Raw genomic sequence first — 22,540 nt, 5'->3', positions numbered from 1 at the left:
CTACTCAGGAGGCTGAGGCAGGAGAATTGCCTGAACCCAGGAGGCGGAGGTTGCGGTGAGCCGAGATCGCGCCATTGCACTCCGGCCTGGGTAACAAGAGCGAAACTCCGTCTCAAAAAAACAAACAAAAAAAAACTATTAATACTTCTTAAAAAGAATTTACCCTCGACCTGAATAAAAAGCTACTCAGAGTAGAAACAAACAGCAAACTCAGCAGAAGCCTGTCGATCCTCAGAAGCACTGGGTCAGACATTCATCCCTCACGGGTACCTTTTGGTACCTGCAGGCAGGTGCAGTACACGCGTGCGTGGTGGCTAAACTCCCCTGCAGTCAGCTGGGAATGGGTAGGTGAACCAGCGGGGAATGAAGTCATCCTCTTTCAGCCTTAAAAACAGAAACTGGATGAGGAGCTTGGAGAACCTTGGCAGCTGAGTTATTCCATTCTCAGGAATAAGATAGGGCATTGATAACAAGGGTACCACGTCTGGAAGGCCCTGTGATAAAAAGAGAGGGTCCTCATAGAAGAGAAGGTGCTCAGAGTCCATTCTAACAGGCCGCTCTCTTGGGAGGTCCATTATGTCCCAGACACCACGATAAGGGCTTCACATATATTCCCTAATGTATTTCTCACACCTCGACAGGCAACACTGCTGTCTCCAAAACACAAATGCAGAAACAGATCCTGGGAGCTGAAGTTGCTCAGGGTCAGGCAAAGGTAGGACTGACTCAGAGCCGCACTGAGAGCTCTTCCCTCCACCATGTGCTTCCTCTCTCGGAAGGGATGGTCTGAAAAGACCAACCCCGAATGACGCCCAGCAGAGCCCAGACGCTGGGTCCAGGAGGATGGCTTGGGAAATGCTGTGTGCTCGTTTGGAGAAATAACTCTATGTTCAGTCAAGAGGAGTCGCTTTGGGACTTCACAGAGTCCCAAATCCAATAAGAAGGTGACATCCCTGCTGTTATCCAACTGGAGATTAGTGGGGGAAGACGTGCAGTGGCTCTCTGGAGAGGGAGGCATCATCCCCTGGTGCCCGAGGTCATTTCGGTATTCACAGAGACCCTTTCCGAAACCCGAACCTGGACCCCTTCCTTACACCTTATACAAAAATTAGATGAATTAAAGATTTAAACATGAGGCCTAACACCATAAAAACTCTAAAAGAAAACCTAGGCAGTACCATTCAGGACATAGGCATGGACAAGGACTTCATGACTAAAACACCAAAAGCAATGGCAACAAAAGCCAAACTAGACAAATGGGATCTAATTAAACTTAAGAGCTTCTGCACAGCAAAAGAAACTATCAATAGAGTGAATCGGCAACCAACAGAATGGGAAAAAAAACTTTGCAATCTACCCATCTGACAAAGAGCTACTATCCAGAATCTACAGAGAACTTAACCAAATTTACAAGAAAAAAACAACCCCATCAAAAAGTGGGCAAAAGATATGAGCAGACACTTTTCAAAAGAAGACATTTATGCAGCCAACAAACATATGAAAAAAAGCTCGTCATCCCTGGTCATTAGAGAAATATGAATCAAAACTACATTGAGGTACCACCTCCCGCCAGTTAGAATGGCGGTCATTAAAAAATCAGGAGACAACAGATGTAGAGAAATAGGAACAATTTTACTCTGTTGGTGGGAGTGTAAATTAGTTCAACCATTGTGGAAGACAGTGTGGTGATTGCTGAGGATCTAGAAACAGAAATACCATTTGACCCAGCAATCCCGTTACAGGGTATACACCCAAATGAGTATAAGTCATTCTATTATAAAGACCCATGTACACATATGTTTATTGCAACACTGTTCACAATAGCAAAGACTTGGAACCAACCCAAATGCCCACCAATGATAGAGTGGATAAAGAAAATGTGGCACATATACACCATGGAATACTATGCAGCCATAGAAAGGATGGGTCCATGTCCTTTGCAGGGACATGGATGAAACTGGAAACCATCATTCTCAGCAAACTGACACAAGAACAGAAAACCAACCACCACCATGTTCTCACTCATAAGTGGGTGTTGAACAATGAGAACACACCGACACAGGGAGGGGAACATCACACAGGGAGGGGCCTGTCAGAGGGTGGTGGGGGCTGGGAGAGGAACAGCAGGGGGTGGGGGGATTGGGGAGGGATAGCATTAGGAGAAATACCTAATGTAGATGATGGGGCGGTGGATGCAGCACACCACCATGGCACATTTATACTGTGTAACCTGCACGATCTGCACAGGTACCCCAGAACTTAATTTAAAAGAAAAAGGGGAGGGGCCAGGCACGGTGGCTCACGCCTGTAATCCCAGCACTTTCGGAGGTAGAGGCAGGTGGATCATGACGTTAGGAGTTCAAGACCAGCCTTGCAAAGATGGTGAAACCCCATTTCTACAAAAAAAAGAAATTAGCTGGGCACAGTGGCGGGCACAGTGGCAGGCACCTGTAATCCCAGCTACTCGGGAAGGTGGGATATACATAAACAAACAGGCAAGAAAAAAAGATGCAGAGGCTGGCGCAAAAAAAAAAAACAAAAAAACAGAAATGAGATGCTCTTGGCTGAGGAAGCAGCTTGTGACAAGTATCAAGCCACGTGTTTTGAATGCTTTTCAGTAAATAAAGTTCCCCACAGAAGCCTTGATTCAAGAGGGACTCTACCGGTGCCCTAAGGAAGGACCTCTCCACTCTGGCTCCTACACATGAGAGACCAGCTACGATACAGAAGATAAAGTTGAGACATGCTGGGAAGCAGGGACTGCTGTTACCTTATTAGAGGATCTGCTGTGGGGTCCCTTTAAATAGTGAGCTCTGGTGAGTTTTTCAGATGTTTTCAGTCAGGGGTCCCCAGCCCAGGGCCCCAGGCCAGTATGGGTCCATGCCCTGTTAGGAACCTGGCCACCGGAGGAGGTGAGCAGCAGCCAATGAGCATGACCGCCGGAGCTCCGCCTCCTGTCAGATCCCCAGAGCCCTATTGTGAGCTGCGCATGTGAGGGATCTAGGTTGCCCCCTCCTTAAGAGAATCCAATGCCTGATGGTCTGTCACTGTCTCCCAGCACCCCCAGAAGGGACCGTATAGTTGCAGGAAAACAAGCTCAGGGCTCCCACTGATTCCACATTTCCATGAGTTGTAGAATTATTTCATTATATATTACAATGTAATAATAATACAAAATGCACAATAAATGTAATGTGCTTGAATCATCCCAAAACTATTCCTTGCCTCCAGCCTTGGTCTGTGGAAAGATTGTCTTCCACAAAACCTGTCCCTGCTGCCAGAAAGGTTGGGGACCGCTGCTTTAAGTGACAAGGCACAGAGCCACGGTGCGATTCCACCCAAATTTGCCAAAACACACCTTCTGCCTGAGCCACGTGCTTGGATCAAAAGTGGGATCTTGGCTTGTTCCAAAACCTTTGCTCCTCCTCTTAAGGATCAAAAGACCAGTTTCAAAGGGAAAGGGGTCTGTTAAACACTCGGAGGCACTCCTCCCTGAGGCTCTTACCAGGCACTTGCAGCCTCCCTCTCCAGGCCACCCGCAGGCTGAAAGCAAAGGGTTTATCTCACCACGTGGAAGCACTGCCTCCGCTGCGTGGAGACTGGACAACCAGGGCCTTTTCAGACCCTAGGCTGTGATCAATATCACTATCACTTTACCTTCTGTGCCCAGCCTGCAGATACCTAATTTCTCTCAGGCCTGGAGCTAACATCATGTTTCTGGCTGCTCAAAGCTCTGGCTCCTTTTATTGCACAGTAAAGGAAGGTAACAGGCGAGAGGTCTGCTGTAGACATTTATTGCATCATCTGTTGCACCAACAGCACATTGTATTTCACAGAAGACTGGCCACAGGCAAAATAAAATAACCCACCACAGAGCTGCTCCTGGGGGCCGCCTTTGCTCCTCAGTCATCCTTAGTCATCCAGCGTTCACTTTGGCAAACAGCGGTTTACAGACTTTTGTTGCAAATCTAAGGTTCCATTTCTCTCTAGCATTCGGGCTAGGGAGACAGGATTGTACTTTGGTAGTTGTCTGAGGTGGAGTTTTCCCACATGTGGACATTTCACTATACAAGTGGGTGTCTGATTAAAGAACTCACAGTGCCACTACCCTTGAAGAGTATACAGTGTAAACAGGAGGCGAACACCGTCATCCAGGCAGGCTGAGAGGAGGAGGGAAAGGGGCTCCAAGGAGCCTGGGCAGCCCCTGCTGGGGAGGGGCCTGAACTATAACCACCTGCTCCCAGAAATGACATCGCCTGAGGCAGGACTGGCAGCAAAAGCCAACTCCCGGAAATCTGAGCATTAGAGGAGGCTGACCCATATCTCTAAGGCGGCATCGGGGAGGAAAGGGAGAGTCGCCATCAGGTCTGGAACTGTTACCAGCTTCTTCACTGAAGCAAACTGTGTCTGTCTCAAGCTAAGCCATGCTCCTCAAACCCCCAAAAAACAAGGAAAACAAGGAGAGAAGTCACCAGATCCAAGACGCACACGATCAATGTTCTAATCACGCTATCTCCAGGCCGAAGCCAAACAGTGACTCAGCTAACAGCACGACACTCACACAGAACATAAGAGGCTGGGGGGTCTGCAGACCAGTCTAGTTCTGACTCCATCCTGACTACCTGGAAAGATGGGCACCAAGTCAGAGGGAGAAGGCTCGTCCTCCAGAACAGAGGCAGCAACTCCAGCAGCCCAGGGGCTCCAGCCACAGCCAACAGCAGTGGTTTTTCATTTAAAAAATGCTAAGCTTTGTGCCCTCCGCCTCCCAGCCTGAGCAAAGCCTGGGTGAGCCTGGGAGAAGAAACCAGGGCTGAGCTGTGAGGTCAGGGGAGGGGTGCTGCAGGGAGGGAGCCCCAGCAGAAAGGGGCTGTAGGGTGCCTCCCACCTTTGCCCCCCATGTCTGGATCAGCCTGAGAGGAAGCTGCCCACATCTGCGAAGGGAACGTTTGTCTGAAGTCATGGTCTTCCACCCCCTCTCCCAGCAAAGCTGTCCTGAATAAAGGGTTAAAGAATAGGAGGGTCAGGACTGCAGCTGGACCAGGGCCTCATCTCAGCCTCCGCGGGCCTGGCCCGCCCCTCTCCTGGGAACCTTGCTCTCAACACCAACATACTTGACACATCATGTCACTTGCTCCTCTGCCAAAGACTGGGCCCATCTGTACCACGTGTTACTCGGGCTGGAGGGGCTCCTGGTTTGCATTCAGAAGCCGTCATGGCCTTTCCAGGCCCGTCCCTGAGGCCCCCCCCCCCCCAGTTTCCCGTGGCCTTGCCCCAGGCATCTGCTGCCGGGAGGGTGGGGCCCTCTCGCTGGCTCCTCTAAAGATCTGTGCTCTGCGACCAAGACTGACCACCAAAGCCTTTGCACTGAAGGGGACAATAGAGACGCGGGAGCTATAGCAGCGGAGAAAGGGAGAAGCAGAGGCGGCGGAGCCCCGCCCCAGAAAGCAGCACTCAAACAGACGCAGCTGCACGCACTCGCCCGCCCTCCGCCGGAGCCTGCAGCCCTGAAGACACCCTGCGGACCCCCAGGGCCTGCTGGGCGCATCACTGGGAGCTGGGGCTGTCTCCCTCCGTCAGCGTCTTGAAGTCCATGGAGAGGGCCTGCTCCTCCGCCTGGGAGGGCCGCTTCCAGTCGGGCCGGGTCAAGATGTAGAGCACCACACCCCCGAAGCAGGCCAGCAGCAGGCCCAGCACGTTGGCCAGGACGCCCTCGGGCTCAAACAAGCTGTACTTGGCCCTGCAGGGGTGAGAGGAAGGGAGGAGCTGCCCGAGGGGTCACAGGCCAAATGCCTTTCGTATTCTGGGCCTTAAAGATGGCACGGGGATGCCAGCACCAGCCCGTGCCTCCCTACCCTGCCCAACAGAAAGACCACCCCCCTGACCCAACCAGCAATCTCCAGCTACTGCTCAGACAGAAAAAGATGGGGAATGTAAAAATCTAGATCATTCTTCCAGTTCTAAGCAGTTGTGCCGCAGATCCTGCTGCGCGATGGGAATGAATAGGGTGCCCATAGCCCCGAAGTTTCTCTGAAAAGATAAAGCCAACTAAAGCCAGGCCCCAGGCCCCCGGCCCCCAGATCTTAGCAAGCGTAACTACAGGCGCCAGCTGTCTGAGTCCACGCGAGGCGGCGCAGGAAGCCACGGCCGGGAAGCAGAGGGCAGGGTGAGCTCTGAGCCGGGCTGGCTCGGGCCTTGCCCCCTCCCGCCCCGGACACTCACCCGAGCTTGAACAGCAGGGCCTCCTTCAGGCCCAGCAGGGCGGTGCCCACGGAGAGGAGGAAGATGGTGGCGCCAAAGAAGACGTGTGACGCGCGGTAGCGGCTCCTCAGGGAAAACGAGGCTCCAGGGAAGAGGAAGAAGCTGAAGCCCACCAGCCACTAGGAGGAAAGGAGGGCGGTTCCGGGACGCGGCGGCGGCCAACCCGAGCAGCCGAGGTCAGCCCAGGCACACGCCGACGCGCCCGTGAGCCCGTGCGCCCACGCGCCCACGTGCCCACGTGGCGACTGCGAGCCCCTCAGCCCCGCCTGGTTTCCTCCCTCCTCAGCACGGGGGTGGGAGGGGCACGACCCCAACGCTTGAAGCCTTAGCACACCTGCAGACTCGGAAAGCTGGGCTTGTGAGCCGCAGGGCGCCTGGGAGCTGGGCACTCTTGGCCTCCAATCCTAGCTTTGCACCCACCCAGGCCTGGGAAGGCAGCGTCCGGCTGTGCTAAGGCAGCTCTCTCCTCTGCACGCACCCCAGGGAACAGGCCCTTCCATCAAGCACATTCGGCCCAGCTCCCCTCCCCTCCCACCTCCCTGGGAGGTGGCCCAGGCCCCAGGTGCTGGAAGGACTCACCTGCACGAAGTACAGGACAAAGACCAGGATCCCACACCAGCTGTGCAGGCTGTACAGGTCAGCGTAGCCCTTCTTCCTGTGGTAGTCGAACACCGCCACCAAGCCTGGGCCAGAGACAGGCCACAGGAGGACAGGGTTGGATGTGGAAAAAGGAGGGGGTGAGATGACCCAAGGGAACCGGTTAGTGGGGACTTCTGCGCTTTAGTCCCAGCTCGATGGCTGCCAGCACCCAGCAGCCCTGCAGGGAATGTTTGGAGTGGGGCGGGCCCATCACAGCTCTGGGGACGGAACAGAGCAGATGGGGCGGGCATTTGCAACGCCTGAAGAGGCAGGCAGGGGCAGGAAGGCTGCACCCGAGAACTCACCAACCAGAGCGATGATGAGCGCAAAGACGTGCAGCAGTCCGTGCAGGACCTTGGTGGTGCGTTTGGCTTCATTCCTGAAGACACGGTAAACCAGCAGGGCTATGGCAGGCGAGAGCAGGAACATGAGTGCACCCGCCTGCAGTGAGGCCTCCTGCCCAGCAGCAAGGAGACCCCTTGGTGCAGAGGCAATGTGAGCTGTCGTCTTGTCACCGGAGCCCAGCTGCAGGAACCGAGGACAAAGCCAGCCTCCCCCAGGGACCCTGGGCATGTCCTGGCCTTCTCCCAGAGCACTAGGGCTGTGTGCAGCCTAACACCCCTCCCCGACCCTCCAACCTCCCCAAGCTGTGCACACTCAAAGAGGGCAGGGCGGGAGGCCTGTCCCATCACCAGGAGAGGCAGCAAAGGCAGGGCCTTTGCCCTCGCCCCCACCTGAAGGAGCTACCCGGCCCAGCAGACGCTCCGCCCCACCTGCCTTCTTGTCAGGTGTCCTGCATATTCCAGGCCATGTTTGGGGTTCACTGTTGGTCATACTGAGGAAACCAGTAGCCACTGAGTTCACCTGTTAGCCACATGGCTCCTCATGTGGCCCCACTGCAGTCTGGGCAGATGGTCCTATGCTTAGCAAGCAGTCCCCCTTCCAGGCAGAACCTTGTGATCCGAGCCTGACCTCCCACATCCAGAAGAGGTGGGCAAGACTAGGTCACGTGAGGAATGCCTCTGAGCTTTCTGCTGCTCAGGGTGGCTGTCACCAGGACTGCCTCTAGGAAGAGCGGGATCAACCGGATGTAGATCCCACTTCCTGGATCTCTGGCCCGGAGGCAGGTGGAGGCCACGCACCACCTGGCTCCTGTCCCAGAGGTAGGCACTCTAGCTCTGCCAAGTCTAAGACACGTGCGCATGCATGCACACACACTCTCTCGCATATGCTTATTTTTTCCCTCAATTCAAACCACCCCTGCAACACAGCCTGGCTCGGGGCCCCACCCCTTTCCCTCTGCTCCACGAAGCCCCCATCTTGGATGTTCTGTGTGGAAACAGGAGGTGCCAATGCCGGGCCAGGCTGGACAGGAGCTGCCACCCACCAGCCTCCATCTCCCCAGGCTCTGAGCCAGCTTCCATCTCTGTCTTTGTTAGAATCTTAGATTTGTCCAACCGGAAGAGACTGCAGGGGTGACAGGACCCCTGCAAACTGCCTCTCAGGGACCCCCACAAGCCCGGGCAGATAGGAGCAGCTGTTGGACTCACCATCTCCCTGCAGGAAGATCAGGCCTATGGCCATGCAGAGCGGGTGCACATTGAACTGCAGGTCGCTCTCCCAGGCAATGCCGCCTCGGTACAGACCAAGCCAAGCGCCAGTCATGGCCACCAAGGTCAGGCCCAGCAGCTGGGAGAAGGCCACGTAGTAAGGCAGCGCTGCAGGGGTGGACGCGGTGGCCCTCCCCTCCATGCTGAGGCCAAGGCTGCAAGGAAAAAGCAGAGCTCAGAGGAGCAGCACGGAGCCCCCTGAGATGCACAAAGCTGTCCCAGATGCACACAGGCCCCCCAAGATGAGCATGGACCCCCCCAGATGTGCATGTCCCCTGAGATGTACATGCCTCCCCAAGATGTGCGTGGCCACCCCAGATGGCGCACAGCCACCCCCGAGGTGCACAGTCCCCCCAGATACGCACAGACATCCAAGATGCACAGCCCCTCGAAATGCACACAGCCACCCCCACTAGATGTACACAACAGCCCCTAGGGTTGTACATAGTCCCCCCAGATGCACACAGCACCCCTAGAGATGCACATGTCCCCCCAACAGATGCACACGCACACACCCCCCACCAAGATGTGGCCCCGATACCCTCCACTGAGGCTCCCAAGGGAAGCAGCCCTCATTCTCCCACCCACAAGCCCCTTCCCACCCATCATCCTGGAGCAGAGGTCCCAAGTCTCAGGAATGACTGGGGGGCAGCCTCCCCACAGGAACAGGCGAGACCTGGGACGTGACACCAGGAGTTCCACACGCAGTGAGGATGCAAGGCAAGATACCCCAAATTCTGGTGAGCACAAGGGCCCAGTGCCTGGCTCTCTTTTCTGTTTCGAGAGACCCTGGCTTTCCTCAGGTGGGCTTTGCAAGTGAGTTACACAGGTGAGCACACTCCTTGAAGGGATGGGGCTGGTCACACCTTTTCTCCAGACGCATCATGAAGTACATCTCGGGGAGAAATGGGAAGTCTCTCTCCCCAGCCTGGTTTTTGACTCCACACTGGCGATGAGGCCCCCCCACCCCACACCCAGGAAAGCCAGCCCAGCTTCCACGGCCCACCCGCCCCCCCACCTCGCAGCACCTGCAGAATAGAAGTGCCTGGACCCAGCTGCACACAGGGACCTGTCAGCACACAGGGACACTGCACTTCCCCTCCATAGCTGGGGCGGGCGGACCCGCACTCTAGAATGGTCCTCAGTGAGGTTCCAAAACTGAAGGTCCCCAGAGCTGAGGCCTGCGAGGGGGCTGGGTAGAGCTCAGCACGGCTGTGGAGGCACTCGGCCCCACGTGACCCTCCGAGGAGAACAGAGAGCAGGTGGTTCCAAGGGACGTAGGAGTGAGAAGGCCACACTAGGAGCCCACGGGAGTGCCCAGTGCCTGCACAGCCTCGTGCCAGACAGGAGAGCGCCCAGCAGCTGGGGATGGGAGGAGAGGCAGCAGGAGGAGAACAATCGTGCCCTCGCCTGCTCTCCCTTCACCCAGTGGCAGCAGCAGCCCTTGCGCCATGGAAAAGTGCTGCCATGGCCCTCCACTGCCACTGTGACTGCTGCACCATGGTCACCACCACGGCCACCACAAGCAGACACTGGAGCACCGCTGCTGCCCCCACCACACCCCGGATGGTTGTCCACTGGCCCCTCGCCATGGTCCAGCCTCTCCTGGCAGCAACTGTATCAGAACTAGGAGGACAGTGGCCAGCACAAGGGCACTGACCCCTTTCACACCCACCACACACTGCCCTGCAGCGCCCAGGAGCTGGTTTTCAGTCCCTCCCAGGGATGGGCTCCTTCTCTGCTGCCCAGTTCTCTCTGCCACGTCGGACAACTGTTGGCAACTCCACCATTAAAAGCGGGATATGTGTTGGCCAGGCTCGGTGGCTCACACCTGTAATCCCAGCACTTAAGGAGGCCAAGGTGAGTGAATCACCTGAGCCCAGGAGTTGAAGACCAGCTGCAACACGGTGAAATCCCATCTCTACTAAAAATACAAAAATTAGCAAGGACATGGTGGTGCACACCTGTAATCCCAGCTACTTGGGACGCTGGGGCAAGAGAATCACTTGAACCCAGGAGGCAGAGTTTGCAGTGGACCAAGTTCACGCCACTGCATTCCCACCCGGGTGATAGAGTGAGACTCTGTCTCAAAAAAATTTTTTTTAATTAAAAGGGGGGAAGGTGTGTTAATAGTCTACACACACTGCAGCAGAATATGGATCAGGAAAAAAGGTAAAATGGCAGGCCGTCAGCATTTGCTCTGCATCCTCACACACCTTCCCAAAAACACACATGCATTCCTCTAACAGAAGCAGGATCGTGCTGTTTTCTAACCTGCTTTTTCACTAAGGGCGTAGCGCGCATGGTTTGTGTCACTGAGCATGCAGCAGCATCGTTCTCACGCTCTTACACTGCATGGCCACTTTTTAGCCAACGAGTCCTCACTGTTCAGTATTTAGTTAGCTGTCAGTTTTCCACCAAATAAGCAACAGGATGTGGTCATCTTTGCAAACTCCTCTGCAGGGAATCCTGAGACAAGGGCTAGGTTCTGTTTTAGATTTCCGACACATTCCGTCAAATCATCTCCCAGAAACGCAGCCCCAGGGTGGACAGGAATACAGGATTCCAGAAGCCCCAGCCAACAATAAATCCTATTTCTGGAATTCCTGCCTCTTTCCTTATCTGTCACCTACATAGGTATCAGTTCTGTCCCCGCAACCCCAAATTCAAGCCCCATTTCTGTCTGTTCACTACTCATGTCTTCTCATCTCTGGACATCCCACAGATGCTTCAAACCCAGCCCTTCCCTAGTCACCTCCTCTCCCATTGTCACCAAGTCTTCTCACGCCTTCCCCACTCTAGCGGGACTGCCCTTCTTCTGGGCCCAGGTGACACCTCGGCTCCTCCGCCCAGGCTGCCCAGGCCACCGCATGCTGGGTCCTCCCCTCACTTCCCTCCCGACCATCCTCATGCCACACCCAAGTCAGGGCCTGCAGCTTCTCCCTCTTCAACATGACAGACACTCCAGGGACTAAGCCAGTTCCCGAGGTCGTGGTGTCCCCTCCGCAAGAGGCCCCGAGTGCCAGTGAAATGCCAACTTCGTGGCACGATCCTGCCTGTTTCCATCTACAGCCTCCACTATTCCCATGGCCAAGGACATGGCCCAGCCTGGCTCCCTGCCGCGGGCCCCACACCCCTCCCTCCACTCCCCAGGCACCTTGCAGGCAGGTCACTCTGTCCCCAGGCTCTCCCGGAGCCTCCTTACCCTGTTGCTTCTGTCTAGGTTAATCTCAAGGTGCCCCGTCCACTCCTGGAAGGCAGGGACGCTCTTGATCCTCCTTGGGAATTCTTGGGTCTCCAACTCCCCAAGTCTAACGGGAAAATGTACTGAAAGAAGAGCTGTCCCCCCAGTCACTTGTCATCTGTCCTCTCCAGGCCACCGCTTCCTTTATTAGATTCATCCCCAGAGAGCCCAGCTGCAGGCAGAATCTGATTAGCTCCTATTAGGAAGAACAGAGGGGACATCACCCCTCCCTCCGCCGGGCGACCCAACAACCTCCCCATGCCTCATGGAGTACAAAGGGCAGGAGAGCCCAGCAGAACAAGGTGCCACTGCCCATTCCCTCCTTCCCACCAGGCTCCCGGGGGACAGGCAGACACCAGGGCCAGGATCTCTTCTCGGAGGGGCAACTGCCTATGCTGAAATGCCCGGCCTGGCCTCCCGGGGAGTCGTAACCCTGAGTCAGTCTGCTTCCACTGTGTCCTGGTGGACACGTGCTTGGTGTGTCAGGAGGGTGGGGACCCAACAGCCTGTGAGCCCCTGCTCTGTGCTGGGTGCTTCACGCCCTCTCTCTCACGTCGCCCTTAAATGACACTGCAGATAACAGGAGCACTGACCCAACTTGACCCACCAGAAAATGGGGGCTCAACAAAGACAAGAGACATGCCCCCAAATTCCCATCAGCAAATAGCAGCTCAACTCAACCCGCACGCACCCGCACTCGGCCAGGTGCTGGAGCCACACAGAGGGGGCCTGGTCCCTGCCCTCAAGGGGCTTGCAGATAAGCTTCTGTGCAATGCAAATTTTCAGGTCAGGGTGGTACAAGTTTGAGCCAAGAGCTGATCCAGGCCTCCAAGACCTGTCCTAATGCACACACGGAAGATGGCACCACTGCTTTTACGTCTGTGGGCGGCAGCGTCTCCAGCTCTCGGGCCAAGCAGTGGCTGCCTGCTGCTGCTGTGGCTTTGGCCTTTCCAAGACCCAGGAACTAGGGTGGTGCCATCAGGCTTTCCAGAGACTGAAGCCAGCCAGGGTCTGTGTCGGCGCTCACTGGGGAAGCTGCCTGGATGCAGGGCTCCCAGGTGGTGGTCCCCCTCCTGTGCCAGTCCTCCCTGCGTCCTCCCTGCCTGGTAGGTACGTGCAGACAGAGGGTCCCCACCACAGGCAAGAGGGAAGGGGTTCAAGGAAGGCCAACAAGCCAAAGGAGCTGCATTTCCATTTGCTCCAAAGGTGGTTGGTTGTCCTGGCTCCTGCGACCCAGGGACCCGGGGCATGCACACATCTGGGAGGAATCCAGAGATGAACAGTGGCCTCTGGAACGGCAGTGGCCCGTTCCCGACTGGAAGGTGAGGCTTCTTAATCTAAGTGTGAGGATGACAGGAAAGCCCCTGGCTGGCCTGCAGGCCACCGAGGTCTGCAGGTTCTGAGTGTGGCTCTGTGCTTTACAGGAGGTGCATGGAAGATCCCTTCCAAAACAGGGCACTCGCAAGGCCATTCATTCGACGTAATTGATAACCCATTTGTGTGCGAGGAGGGGCTGTGTCCCATGCCAGGGGTGGGAGTTACAGGGATAGACATTCCAATGTCTCTGGAGAGAATTGGACCCACCCACAAACGTGTCTGCTGCATTTGCAACCCTGGACCTCGGGTGAGATTTACTCCCAAGGAAGCAAGGGCCTTTGAACCATGGCCCTCCTTTCCCAGTCTTGACAGCGAGAATCCTCTCTCGCCCTTCCCTCCTCACTGGGTGGCCCTGGGACTCTGGCTGTTCTTGGCCCCGCTGGGTTCTCAGAGCAGAACTGTGGGCAGCAGCTTCAAGGCCTAGAAGCAGCCACTCCCCACCCCCAAGGGCTCTGCTGCTCAGCAGACAAGAGCCTGGCGACCAGAGGGAGTGCACGTAGCCCTCACAGTCACTTGGCTTCCTCTGTGAGAGCTCAGGATGAGGGTGACTGATCTCTGGCAGTTTCTGGAACTGACAGCTGTGAGAGGCACCCTCCTCCCCACCCACTCCCACCACCTGCAGTCAGAGTCCACCTAATGCAATCAGCGCGTTAAGGACAGCAGGACCCGCAAGGCTTAGCTGAGCATCACTCTCCCTCCCTGCATCCACTGCATTTTATTAAAAGGCAACCAGGACTAATCTCATTATTGGGGACCAGACACTGCACATGGTGCACAGCCTAGGGGGTGGAAGGCGGAGCAGGGAGGCTGGGAAGCGGGCGGCCTGAGCTGGCCGCAGCCCTCCTTATCAACAGCAGGGTTTGAATTGAGTTAGGAAAGATTGTGACTGAGGAAGGGACGACATCATTTCTTGATGGGTGGAGGGGAAAACAGCTCAGTTGCCCCAGAACGTCCTAGCATGTGATGAAGGAGAAGGCAAAGTGTGGTGTGAGCTGTTAGGGTACTTTCTTAGCACCCCAGTTGCCCCAGAAAGAAGGGGCTTCCCGGGCAGTGCTCCCCCTTCCATGCCAGTCCTCCTGTGTCCTCCTTCCTCAGTACCAGCATGGCACTAAGCACAGGTGCCCTCAGAGACAACAGGCCCGGACAGGAGGACAGGGTAAGAGAGAAGGCGTTACAGGAGGGGGCAAACAAGCTGAGAGAGCTGCATTTCCACTTGCTCCCACGGTGGCTGTCCTGGCCCATGCAGCCCAGAGACCGAGGGCATACAGACTGCTTGGACCAGGCACCAAGGAACCAGGTACCCGGGAAGCAGCAGAGCTTGAAGTCAAACACTGAGCTCCTTTCTCCCACCAGACAGGGGACTCCCAATGCTTAGGAACAAAAATGTTTCCATTTCCATGAAAATCACAAGAAAAAATGAACATTTAGGGTTGAGGAAAATGTTGCAATTTTTTTTTTTTTGAGACAGTCTCACTCTGTTGCCCAGGCTGGAGTGGCATGATATGGGCTTACTGCAACCTCCGCCTCCTAGGTTCAAGCAGTTATCCTGCCTCAGTCTCCCAAAAAGCTGGGACTACAGATGTGCATCACCACACCTGGCTAATTTTGTCTTTTTAGTAGAGACAGGGTTTCACCATGTTGGCCAGGCTGGTCTTGAACTCCTGACCTCAGGTGATCCACCTGCCTCAGCCTCCCAAAGTGATTTTTTTAAACTTATTTCAATTATTATATATATATATATATATATATATATATATATTTTTTTTTTTTTTTTGGAGACAAGGTCTAACTCTGTCACCCAGGCTGGAGTACACTGGCATGATCATAGCTCACTGCAGCCTCGGACTCCTGGGCTACAGGATCCTTCCATCTCAGCCTCCCAAGTAGCTAGAAGTATGAGTATGCTAAAATGCCCAGTTAAAATATATATATATATATTTTTTTTTTTTTTTTTTTTTTCTTTTTTTTTTTTTTTTCTGAGAGATAGGGTTTCACTATGTTTTGCAGGCCAGTGTCAAACTCCTGGTCTCAAGCAGTCCTCCGGCCTTGGCCTCCAAAAGCGCTGGGATTACAGACAGACATAAGCCAGCCCTAAAATGTTTTGTTTTGTTTTTTATTGTAACCCAGTCTGGATTATACTTGCCTTTATACCAATGCAGTTGTAAAATATAATTTTTATTTTTATTTTTATTTTTTTTAAGACAGAGTCTCACTCTGTCGCCCAGGCTGGTGTGCAGTGGCATGATCTCGGCTTACTGCAACCTCTACCTCCTGGGTTCAAGCAATTCTCCTGCCTCAGCCTCCTGAGTAGCTGGGACTACAGGCTCATGCCACCATGCCCAGCTGTTTTGTATTTTTAGTACAGACAGGGTTTCACCATATTGGAAGGGTTGGTCTCAAACTCCTGACTTTGTGATCCAACCGCCTCAGCCTCCCAAAGTGCTGGGATTACAGGCGTGAACCACGGTGCTCGGCCCTGAATTTGTATTATATTTTTATGGAGGAAGGCGCCTCTGAAGACCAGAAGGGCAATGGCTCATGAAAGGCTCCTTGCAGCCCAGGTTCGAGAGATGTGATTTCAAAGCAGGCTCACTATTTATAACCATCAGCTCCTGGACAAGCCAAGTCCCTTCTCCAAGCCTGCTTCCTAATCTATAAAGTGGGAGGATATCTGGATCTACCTTACTGACCACAGAAAGAGTTAGTGGATAAACGTTTTAGTGTCCAGCACAGTGTCTGCCATGCAGTCAGCACTCCATCAAAGAGCAATCTCACAAACACGAAATCTGTCCTAAGAGCACCTCAGGAGAATCGCACTGAGGACACAGGAGGTTTGGGGCCACAGAGAGCCAGATGGCAGCCGACACTAATAAATCCACACTCCCTTTCTGTCCACCATCAGCCCCCCACACCAAGCAGAAACTCCTGGGGCTGGGAAGAATGCAGGAGGGTCTGCTTTTAATCTGTGATATTTTATATTCCTAAAATTCATTTATGAATTGCTCAGACAGTAGAGTACTTTTTCCCAGTGAAACTATGCTTTTAGAGGGGGTTAATTTCTCATTCCCCTTCACCAATGCCATCTAATGCCACTGAACCACCTGGTATTAACATGAGCCCAAGCTCTGCCTACCAAGGGAAGGTGGTGGGGACAGTAAAGTGGTAGGACAAGGCTGGGTGTGGTGGCTCACACCTGTAATCCTAGCACTTTGGGAGGCCAAGGCAGGCTGATCACTTGAGGTCGGGAATTCAAGACCAGCCAGGCCAACATGGTGAAACCCCTTCTCTACTAAAAATACAAAAATTAGCCAGGCATGGTGGTGCATGCCTGTAATCCCAGCTACTCGGGAGGCTGAGATATGAGAATCGCCTGAACCTGGAAGATAGAGGTTGCAGCCAGCTGAGATCGTGCCAGCCTGGCGACAGAGCAAGACTCCATCAAAAAAAAAAAAAAAAAAAATTTAAAGAAAGAAAGAAAAGGAGTGGGACAAGCAGGGTGGCTCCACCTCCAGCTCTAGGAGGCTCCTCTTGCAAGGGGACGGGGCTGCAGCCACGTGGTATTTTCCTGCCTCCATCCAATTTCACAGGAGAAATCCAGGCATCTAGAGGAGGTAGCAAGGCTTTTCTTTTCTTCATTAGCTATGAAAACAAAGGGGCAAAATCTAGACGCCCTAGATGAACTTCATTTACTGATTCAGAAAATCCACAAAGGCTGCCAAGGTGGAATGAATGAGAGGAGGGGGCGACCAGAAGGGAGAAGCCTGAGAAGGGGATCCCAGATCCACAAGGACAATTCTCACTCCGTGATGCAGTGGGGGGTGGGGCAGGGAGTGAGGGAGGGTGGCCCTGCCATCTCCCAGGTGTCAAGGTGGTGGCAGCTCCACCCTCGGCGCAGCTGGCACCGGCCAGACCCACCACAGGCCCACTGAGGCCACTGAAGGAGTGGGGCTTTCCCACTCGGGAAGCTCCTACCCTCGCGCTCTGAAGCTGGGGGCGTCGGGGGACCCAGGCGGGGACCTGCGGCTCCACGCTGCAGCCCAGGCCCTGCTCCGGGCAGGAGGCGGTGGCTCCGGCTTCAGGTTTCAAGAGGGCAGCCATGCCAAAGGCTGGTTGATCCACTTGCACCCTACCTTGCTCTAGAACGCGGCGCAGGAGCAAAGATCCAAACTCCGGGTCCCCGGCAAACGGGGTCTCGGTTCTAACTTCAGCAGACACCCGGCACCGGGGCAGGCCAGGGCGGAGGCCGCCCGGACCCGGAGAGGCAGCGGCTCCGAGAGGGCCCGGGATGCGGGTCGGCGCCGGAGTCCGGTGCGCGGCCTCAGGGGGCAGGTGCGAGGCCGGCTGCTGCTCCGGAGCCCGGCGCGGTCCCTCCCTGCGCAGTCGGGACTCACCTGGGCCGCCCCCGCTCCCGGCCCTGGCCCGGCCGCCTACCTCGCCTACCGGAGCGTCCCGCGAGCCTCCCCGCGGCGCGCCCGAGTCGCTCAGCCGGTTCCGCGGGCCTCGGCGCGACGGCGTCGCCATGGCAACCGGGCGGCGGGCGGGGCGGGGTCCCGCGGCCGGAAGTGGCGCACGCAGCCCGCACCCCGGCTCAGGACTCGGCCCCGGGGCTGCCCCGCAAGTGCCAGGTACCCGCGGTGGCGGCCGCGCTCGGGACCTGGCCCTGCAGTCTCCGGGTTCGCAGCTGGGCGAACCGCGGCCACCGTGAGCCCGGCCTCTGGACGCGAGTTCGAGAAACCTTCGCCATCAGGGCCTCGCGACCCTCCCTGCGGGGCCCCTACGTTCGGGGGCGCGTGGGGTCTGCGGCCCGCGGGGCTGCCTCGAGGGCCGCGGGGTTCGCCCGGGCTGGGGCGGAGCGGGGTGGGTGGGCCGGGCAAGCCCCGACTGCGCACGAAGGACCTGGGGTCTGCCAAGCCTGCGAGGCGGGATGGGCCCCGGGCTCAGAGGAAAGCGGGTGCCAGGGGCGAGACCCGCTGCCCTTCCCCGGCCTGGCCCCGCGCTTCCTGATTTTCTGGCTCCAGGTCTCCCCTTCTGCCCTCTACCTTCTTCCCTGCCCTGCCCTCGCCCTGCCCGGGTCCAGGAGGCCAGTAGGTGTCAGACCCGGCTCGGGCCACGCCGCTGCTCCGGGAGCCCTGTGGGCACCTCCCCAGCCCCCACGGGGGAGACGACACTGTCGGGAAGGCCGGGACTAACCCCCGCCCCCGCTCCCACAGAGCAGCCTCCGGGGAACACCCGTGGGCGCGGAGGCCAAGACCAAGATCGGGAGCCAGCCCCTTCAGAGCCCAGTCCAGGCCCTCCGTCCAGGAAGTGCTGTGGGTAGATAAGGGGTCCAGATCAAGATTTCCTGCAAGCTGGGAACAAAGGGTTCTTTCCTGTCTGATGACGAGCCAGATGTAGCAAGCGCCTAGGGGTAGGAGAGAAATGGGGTTTCCTCCCCGCTAAGGGAAACCGGCCTCAGCACACGCCCTCCCCCACCTGCCCTCCCGGCACCAAGATTCTGGGACGTGGGGAGGGCGGGGGGCAGGGAGACCTGCTTACTTGGATGTACTTTGTGTAGACCGTGGACTTCCCACAGGCAGTGGGCAAGAGAGGCCCTGGGGATCCAGTACTCGCTTAGTACACAGAGAGCAGAGTCTCCAGCGCCATGCAAGACGCACAGGCATATCCACTGCACGTGGCACACTTTCCCATGGGCAGACACAGCGGAGCCCACCCCCTCAGAGAGACCAAACTTAAACCCTCCAGGAACAGAAAATGTTTAGGGTATCTCTCAGTTGGAGGAAATGAATGGGTAATTTAAGGTAAGAAACAGCTTCCGTGGCATGCTAACAGGCAGAATGCCTGTGGATTGAACCTGGAACTGAGCCATGTTCTTTGTTTGGTCTGTGGGTTCGGACTTCGAGGAGGAGGAGTCGGGACAGACTGAGCAAGGCTGAGTTCCCTGGTGACAGCCCTGGGCCTTCAGCCCCTTCCAAAGCCAGGAGAGTCTCCCGCTGAGGGATGATGGGGACCCTTTAGCTTCCCCATGCCCTGCGCCCCGGCAGCACTGGCCTGCAGGCCTTTCCCTTAGGAGGGAGAGCAGCTGTCTCCCTGTCAGCAGTGTTCTCAGGGGCCTGCTTCAAGTGGGTCAGGGTGGGTGAGGGTGTTCTGAGTGAGGGAGAGGCCTGCACACCCGATGCATGGGGAGCTCATGGCTACACCCAACCCATTTTAAAGAACAGGCGATGCCACCAAACTGCTGTCCAGCACCAGGGCCTGGAGGCCTTGCCACAGCTGCCAGATTCCCCAACCCAGGACAGCAGACACCCAGGATGACTGCCTTCCAACCCCATCCCTGCTGCCAAAGCTCCTGGCTTGGAAGCCTAAGAAGTGTGCACTCCTTCAGCTTGGGAAAGGAGAGGACACCCCTGTCCTTTCCTAAGCGGCCCAAGATGAGCTCAAGCCTCCTGAGTTGAAATGCTGACTGCATTTCTTGTGGAAACCCCTCCCTCCCCACACCTCGGAGCCACGCTAGCCTCTCTGCTCTCAGACGCACCAAGTTCACTCTCATCTCTCCATGGAATGTTCTTTCCTGGATCATTACTGGGCTTATTCTTTCAAATCCCAGCTCAAGCAATCACCTCCTCAGAAGGCCTTTCCTGACCATCCAGAGGGCAGCTGGGGCAGGGTTGGGGAGTGCTCCTGGATTCCTCGTGCTGGGAAGCCACGCCTAGAGTGCCCCCTGGTCTCTAACAGAAAGCATTTAAGGAGCAGGAAGCATCAAGGAAGCGGGCAGAATGTGAGCAGAGCTGGAGACTCAGGCACAGACCCACCTGACATCTGGCTAGTCACTTCCCCCTTGCTAGGGTTACCAGATTCAGAAAGTAGAGGAAAAAGTAGAAAAGGATTCCCAGTTACATTCAAATTCAGGCTGCATGAGTGGCTCACACCTGTAATCCCAGCACTTTGGGAGGCCGAGGTGGGTGGACCACCTGAGGCCAGGAGTTCGAGATCAGCCTGATCAACAAGGTGAAACCCCATCTCTACTACAAACACAAAAATTAGCCAGGCGTGGTGACAGGCACCTGTAGTCCCAGCTACTCGGAAGGCTGAGACAGAAGTGCTTCAACCCTGGAGGTGGAAGTGGCAGTGAGCCAAGATTACACCACTGCACTTCAGCCTGGGCGATGGAGCAAGACTGTCTCAAAAAAAATTCAAAAAATTCAGTTAGTTTTTTTTTTAGCATGAGCATGTCCCAGATATTACATGCAGTATACTAAAGATGTATTCCGGCTGGGTGCCATGGCTCACATCGTAATCCCAGCACTTTGGGAGGCTAAGTCTGACCACTTGAGGTCAGGAGTTCAAGACCAGTCTGGCCAATGTGGTGAAACCCCACCTCTACTAAAAACACAATTAGCCGGGCATGGTGGTGGGTGCCTGTAATCCCAGCTACTGGGGAGGCTAACACAGGAGAATGACATAAACCCAAGAGGTGGAGGTGGAGGTTAAAATGAGCCAAAATCACGCCACTGCACTCCAGCCTGGGTGACAGACGAGAATCTATCTCAAAAAAAAGATGTATTGCTCACATGTGAGCAGACGTCCTGTGTCTCATCTGACAGTCCTGCTCCTCTTGCTCAGGTGTTGGACAGATGGGGTTGGGGCCTCCTGCAGTGCTAGCCCCTCCCAGCAATAACTTCCCCTCTCGTCTCGGAACCAGTTAACCTCATTCAGCAGGGACTTCAGGCAGAGGCCTTGACCTTAGGCAGCAGAGGATACAAAGGCATCAGAGATGGATCCCCAGTCCTCAGACACAAGATTCAAACGCACACCATTCATTCTTGGGAAAGTTTTATTTTTGTACCTTCTCTGTGCCAGGTACAAGGTGAGATATTGGGGAACTGTGAACAAGACAGGCACCACCCCGTTCTCACAGGCCTTTCCTCAGGGGGAGCTGCACAGAGACTTGGGGTGAGCCTTTGAAACACTCTGCCCAAGCCCATCTCTGACACCCTACAGAGGGGAAATCAGGATTAGGTACGGTGCGTAGGAGGGAACCTCAACCCAGATGTCAGGGTCAGGGAAGGCTTATTGGGCCACGACACGGAATTATCAAGCTAGAATATGCTCAGGTGTTAACCCAGCACAGACAGGCAGGAGTGTCCCTGGCTAGAGGAGCAAGGATGATGTGAGGGAAGGCTGTGGGGGCCTGACCTGCAACCCTTGGGGCTCCTGGGCTTATTTTCATGAGGATTTGCTGGAACCAGAGGAACCGTGCAGAGCTGAGCCACAGGTTGCAGAATCAGCACGCAGGAGCCAAGCCCTCTCCAGATCAGGAGGGGGCCTGCCCTGGGGGACCTCACAATTGACAGACACATCCCCCTGTGGTGGGAGCAGCTTTAAGCCCGAGGGCATCATCTTCCGGGCCTGCTCCCTGAGAAACTTGAAAGTAGGGGATTACTTTGATAAGCTTAAAATAGACCAATTAGGCTGGGCTTAGTGGCTCACACCTGTAATCCCAGCACTTTGGGAGGCCGAGGCAGGTGGATCCCGTGGTCAAGAGTTCAAGACCAGCCTGGCCAAGATGGTAAAACCCCATCTCTACTAAAAATACAAAAATCAGCCAGGCATGGTAACATGTTCCTGTAATCCCAGCTACTCAGGAGGCTGAGGCAGAGAATTGTTTGAACCTGGGAGGTGGAGGTTGCAGTGAGCCGAGATTGCACCACTGCACTCCAGCCTGTGCGACAAAGCTAGACTCCATCTCAAAAAGGTAAAATAAATAAATAATAGACCAATTAATCACTCAGGGAGAAAATCTATCTCCCAGCTTCAGGGGAAGGGAAAGAAAAGCAGCAGCACCGGCAGGACCCACCAGAACAGCCAGCAACACCCACAAGGCTTCCAGAGCCATGGTGAAGACCGTGAGCCACCTGCAGCCTCTGGAATGTGGCAGGAAGGAGGCTGAGGCACGTCACTGCCTGTGAGGTGTCACCCTGTCCCTGGTTAACCCCAAGGCTGGTCCAGTCTGTGAAAAACAAGACAGACAAAAAGAGCCAAATAGCACTGCAAGAGGGATGGAGAAGCCACGACAGTCAGGACAGTTAAGCCCCTTTTACCTCTGCTGGGCCCAAGGGAATGGGACATGGGACTGAGAAGCAGGGCTGGGGATCAGCTTCATGAAGGAGGTGGCACGACAGCCCTGGGTACCCAAAGCAAGAAGCGGCCAAAAGGAGTGGGCTTCCCCAGCTGTCCAGTTCATTCCTGGGCAGCCCTCTGGGGAGCCTACCCTTTCCGCGGGGATTCCCTGCAGCCGGAGGAGCAGGGCAGAGCCTGGGTCACGGACTGCAGATTAGCACAAGGGAGCCGAGGACCAATCTGGAGGAGGTCTGTTTTCTGTCCTTCCTTTTTTTTTTTTTTTTTTTTTTTTTTT

General features: G+C 55.6%; 1 protein-coding gene across 13 annotated transcripts in view; it reads right to left on the bottom strand.

The window, feature by feature from the left end:
• Positions 1-17,687, bottom strand: part of LOC116541672 (cytochrome b561) — a 45,860-nt gene extending 28,173 nt beyond the window's left edge. For 3 of the 13 annotated variants that reach the window (XR_004264893.1, XR_004264892.1, XM_032266067.1), the window contains exons 1-5: positions 17,560-17,687; positions 8,448-8,662; positions 7,203-7,301; positions 6,838-6,941; positions 6,220-6,377 (exon numbers count right to left, since the gene is read on the bottom strand). Coding sequence is in view for 11 of the 13 variants with exons in the window: in XM_032266067.1 (XP_032121958.1) it covers positions 6,220-6,377; positions 6,838-6,941; positions 7,203-7,301; positions 8,448-8,649 (563 nt within the window). In the remaining 2 variants the exon portion in view is untranslated. Of the gene's footprint in view, positions 1-5,171; positions 5,741-6,219; positions 6,378-6,837; positions 6,942-7,202; positions 7,302-8,447; positions 8,663-9,109; positions 9,128-11,712; positions 11,948-17,258; positions 17,529-17,559 lie in introns of those variants that run through there. The other 10 variants (XM_032266058.1, XM_032266060.1, XM_032266059.1 and 7 more) reach the window with 10 other exon arrangements.
• Positions 17,688-22,540: the final 4,853 nt, after the last annotated feature.

Source organism: Sapajus apella, unplaced genomic scaffold (genome assembly GCF_009761245.1).
Source record: "Sapajus apella isolate SASKATOON/1434 unplaced genomic scaffold, GSC_monkey_1.0 scaffold153, whole genome shotgun sequence".
Taxonomy (NCBI): Eukaryota; Metazoa; Chordata; class Mammalia; order Primates; family Cebidae; genus Sapajus; species Sapajus apella.
Note: the sequence above shows the minus strand (reverse complement) of the source record. Positions and strands in the feature narration are given on the sequence as shown.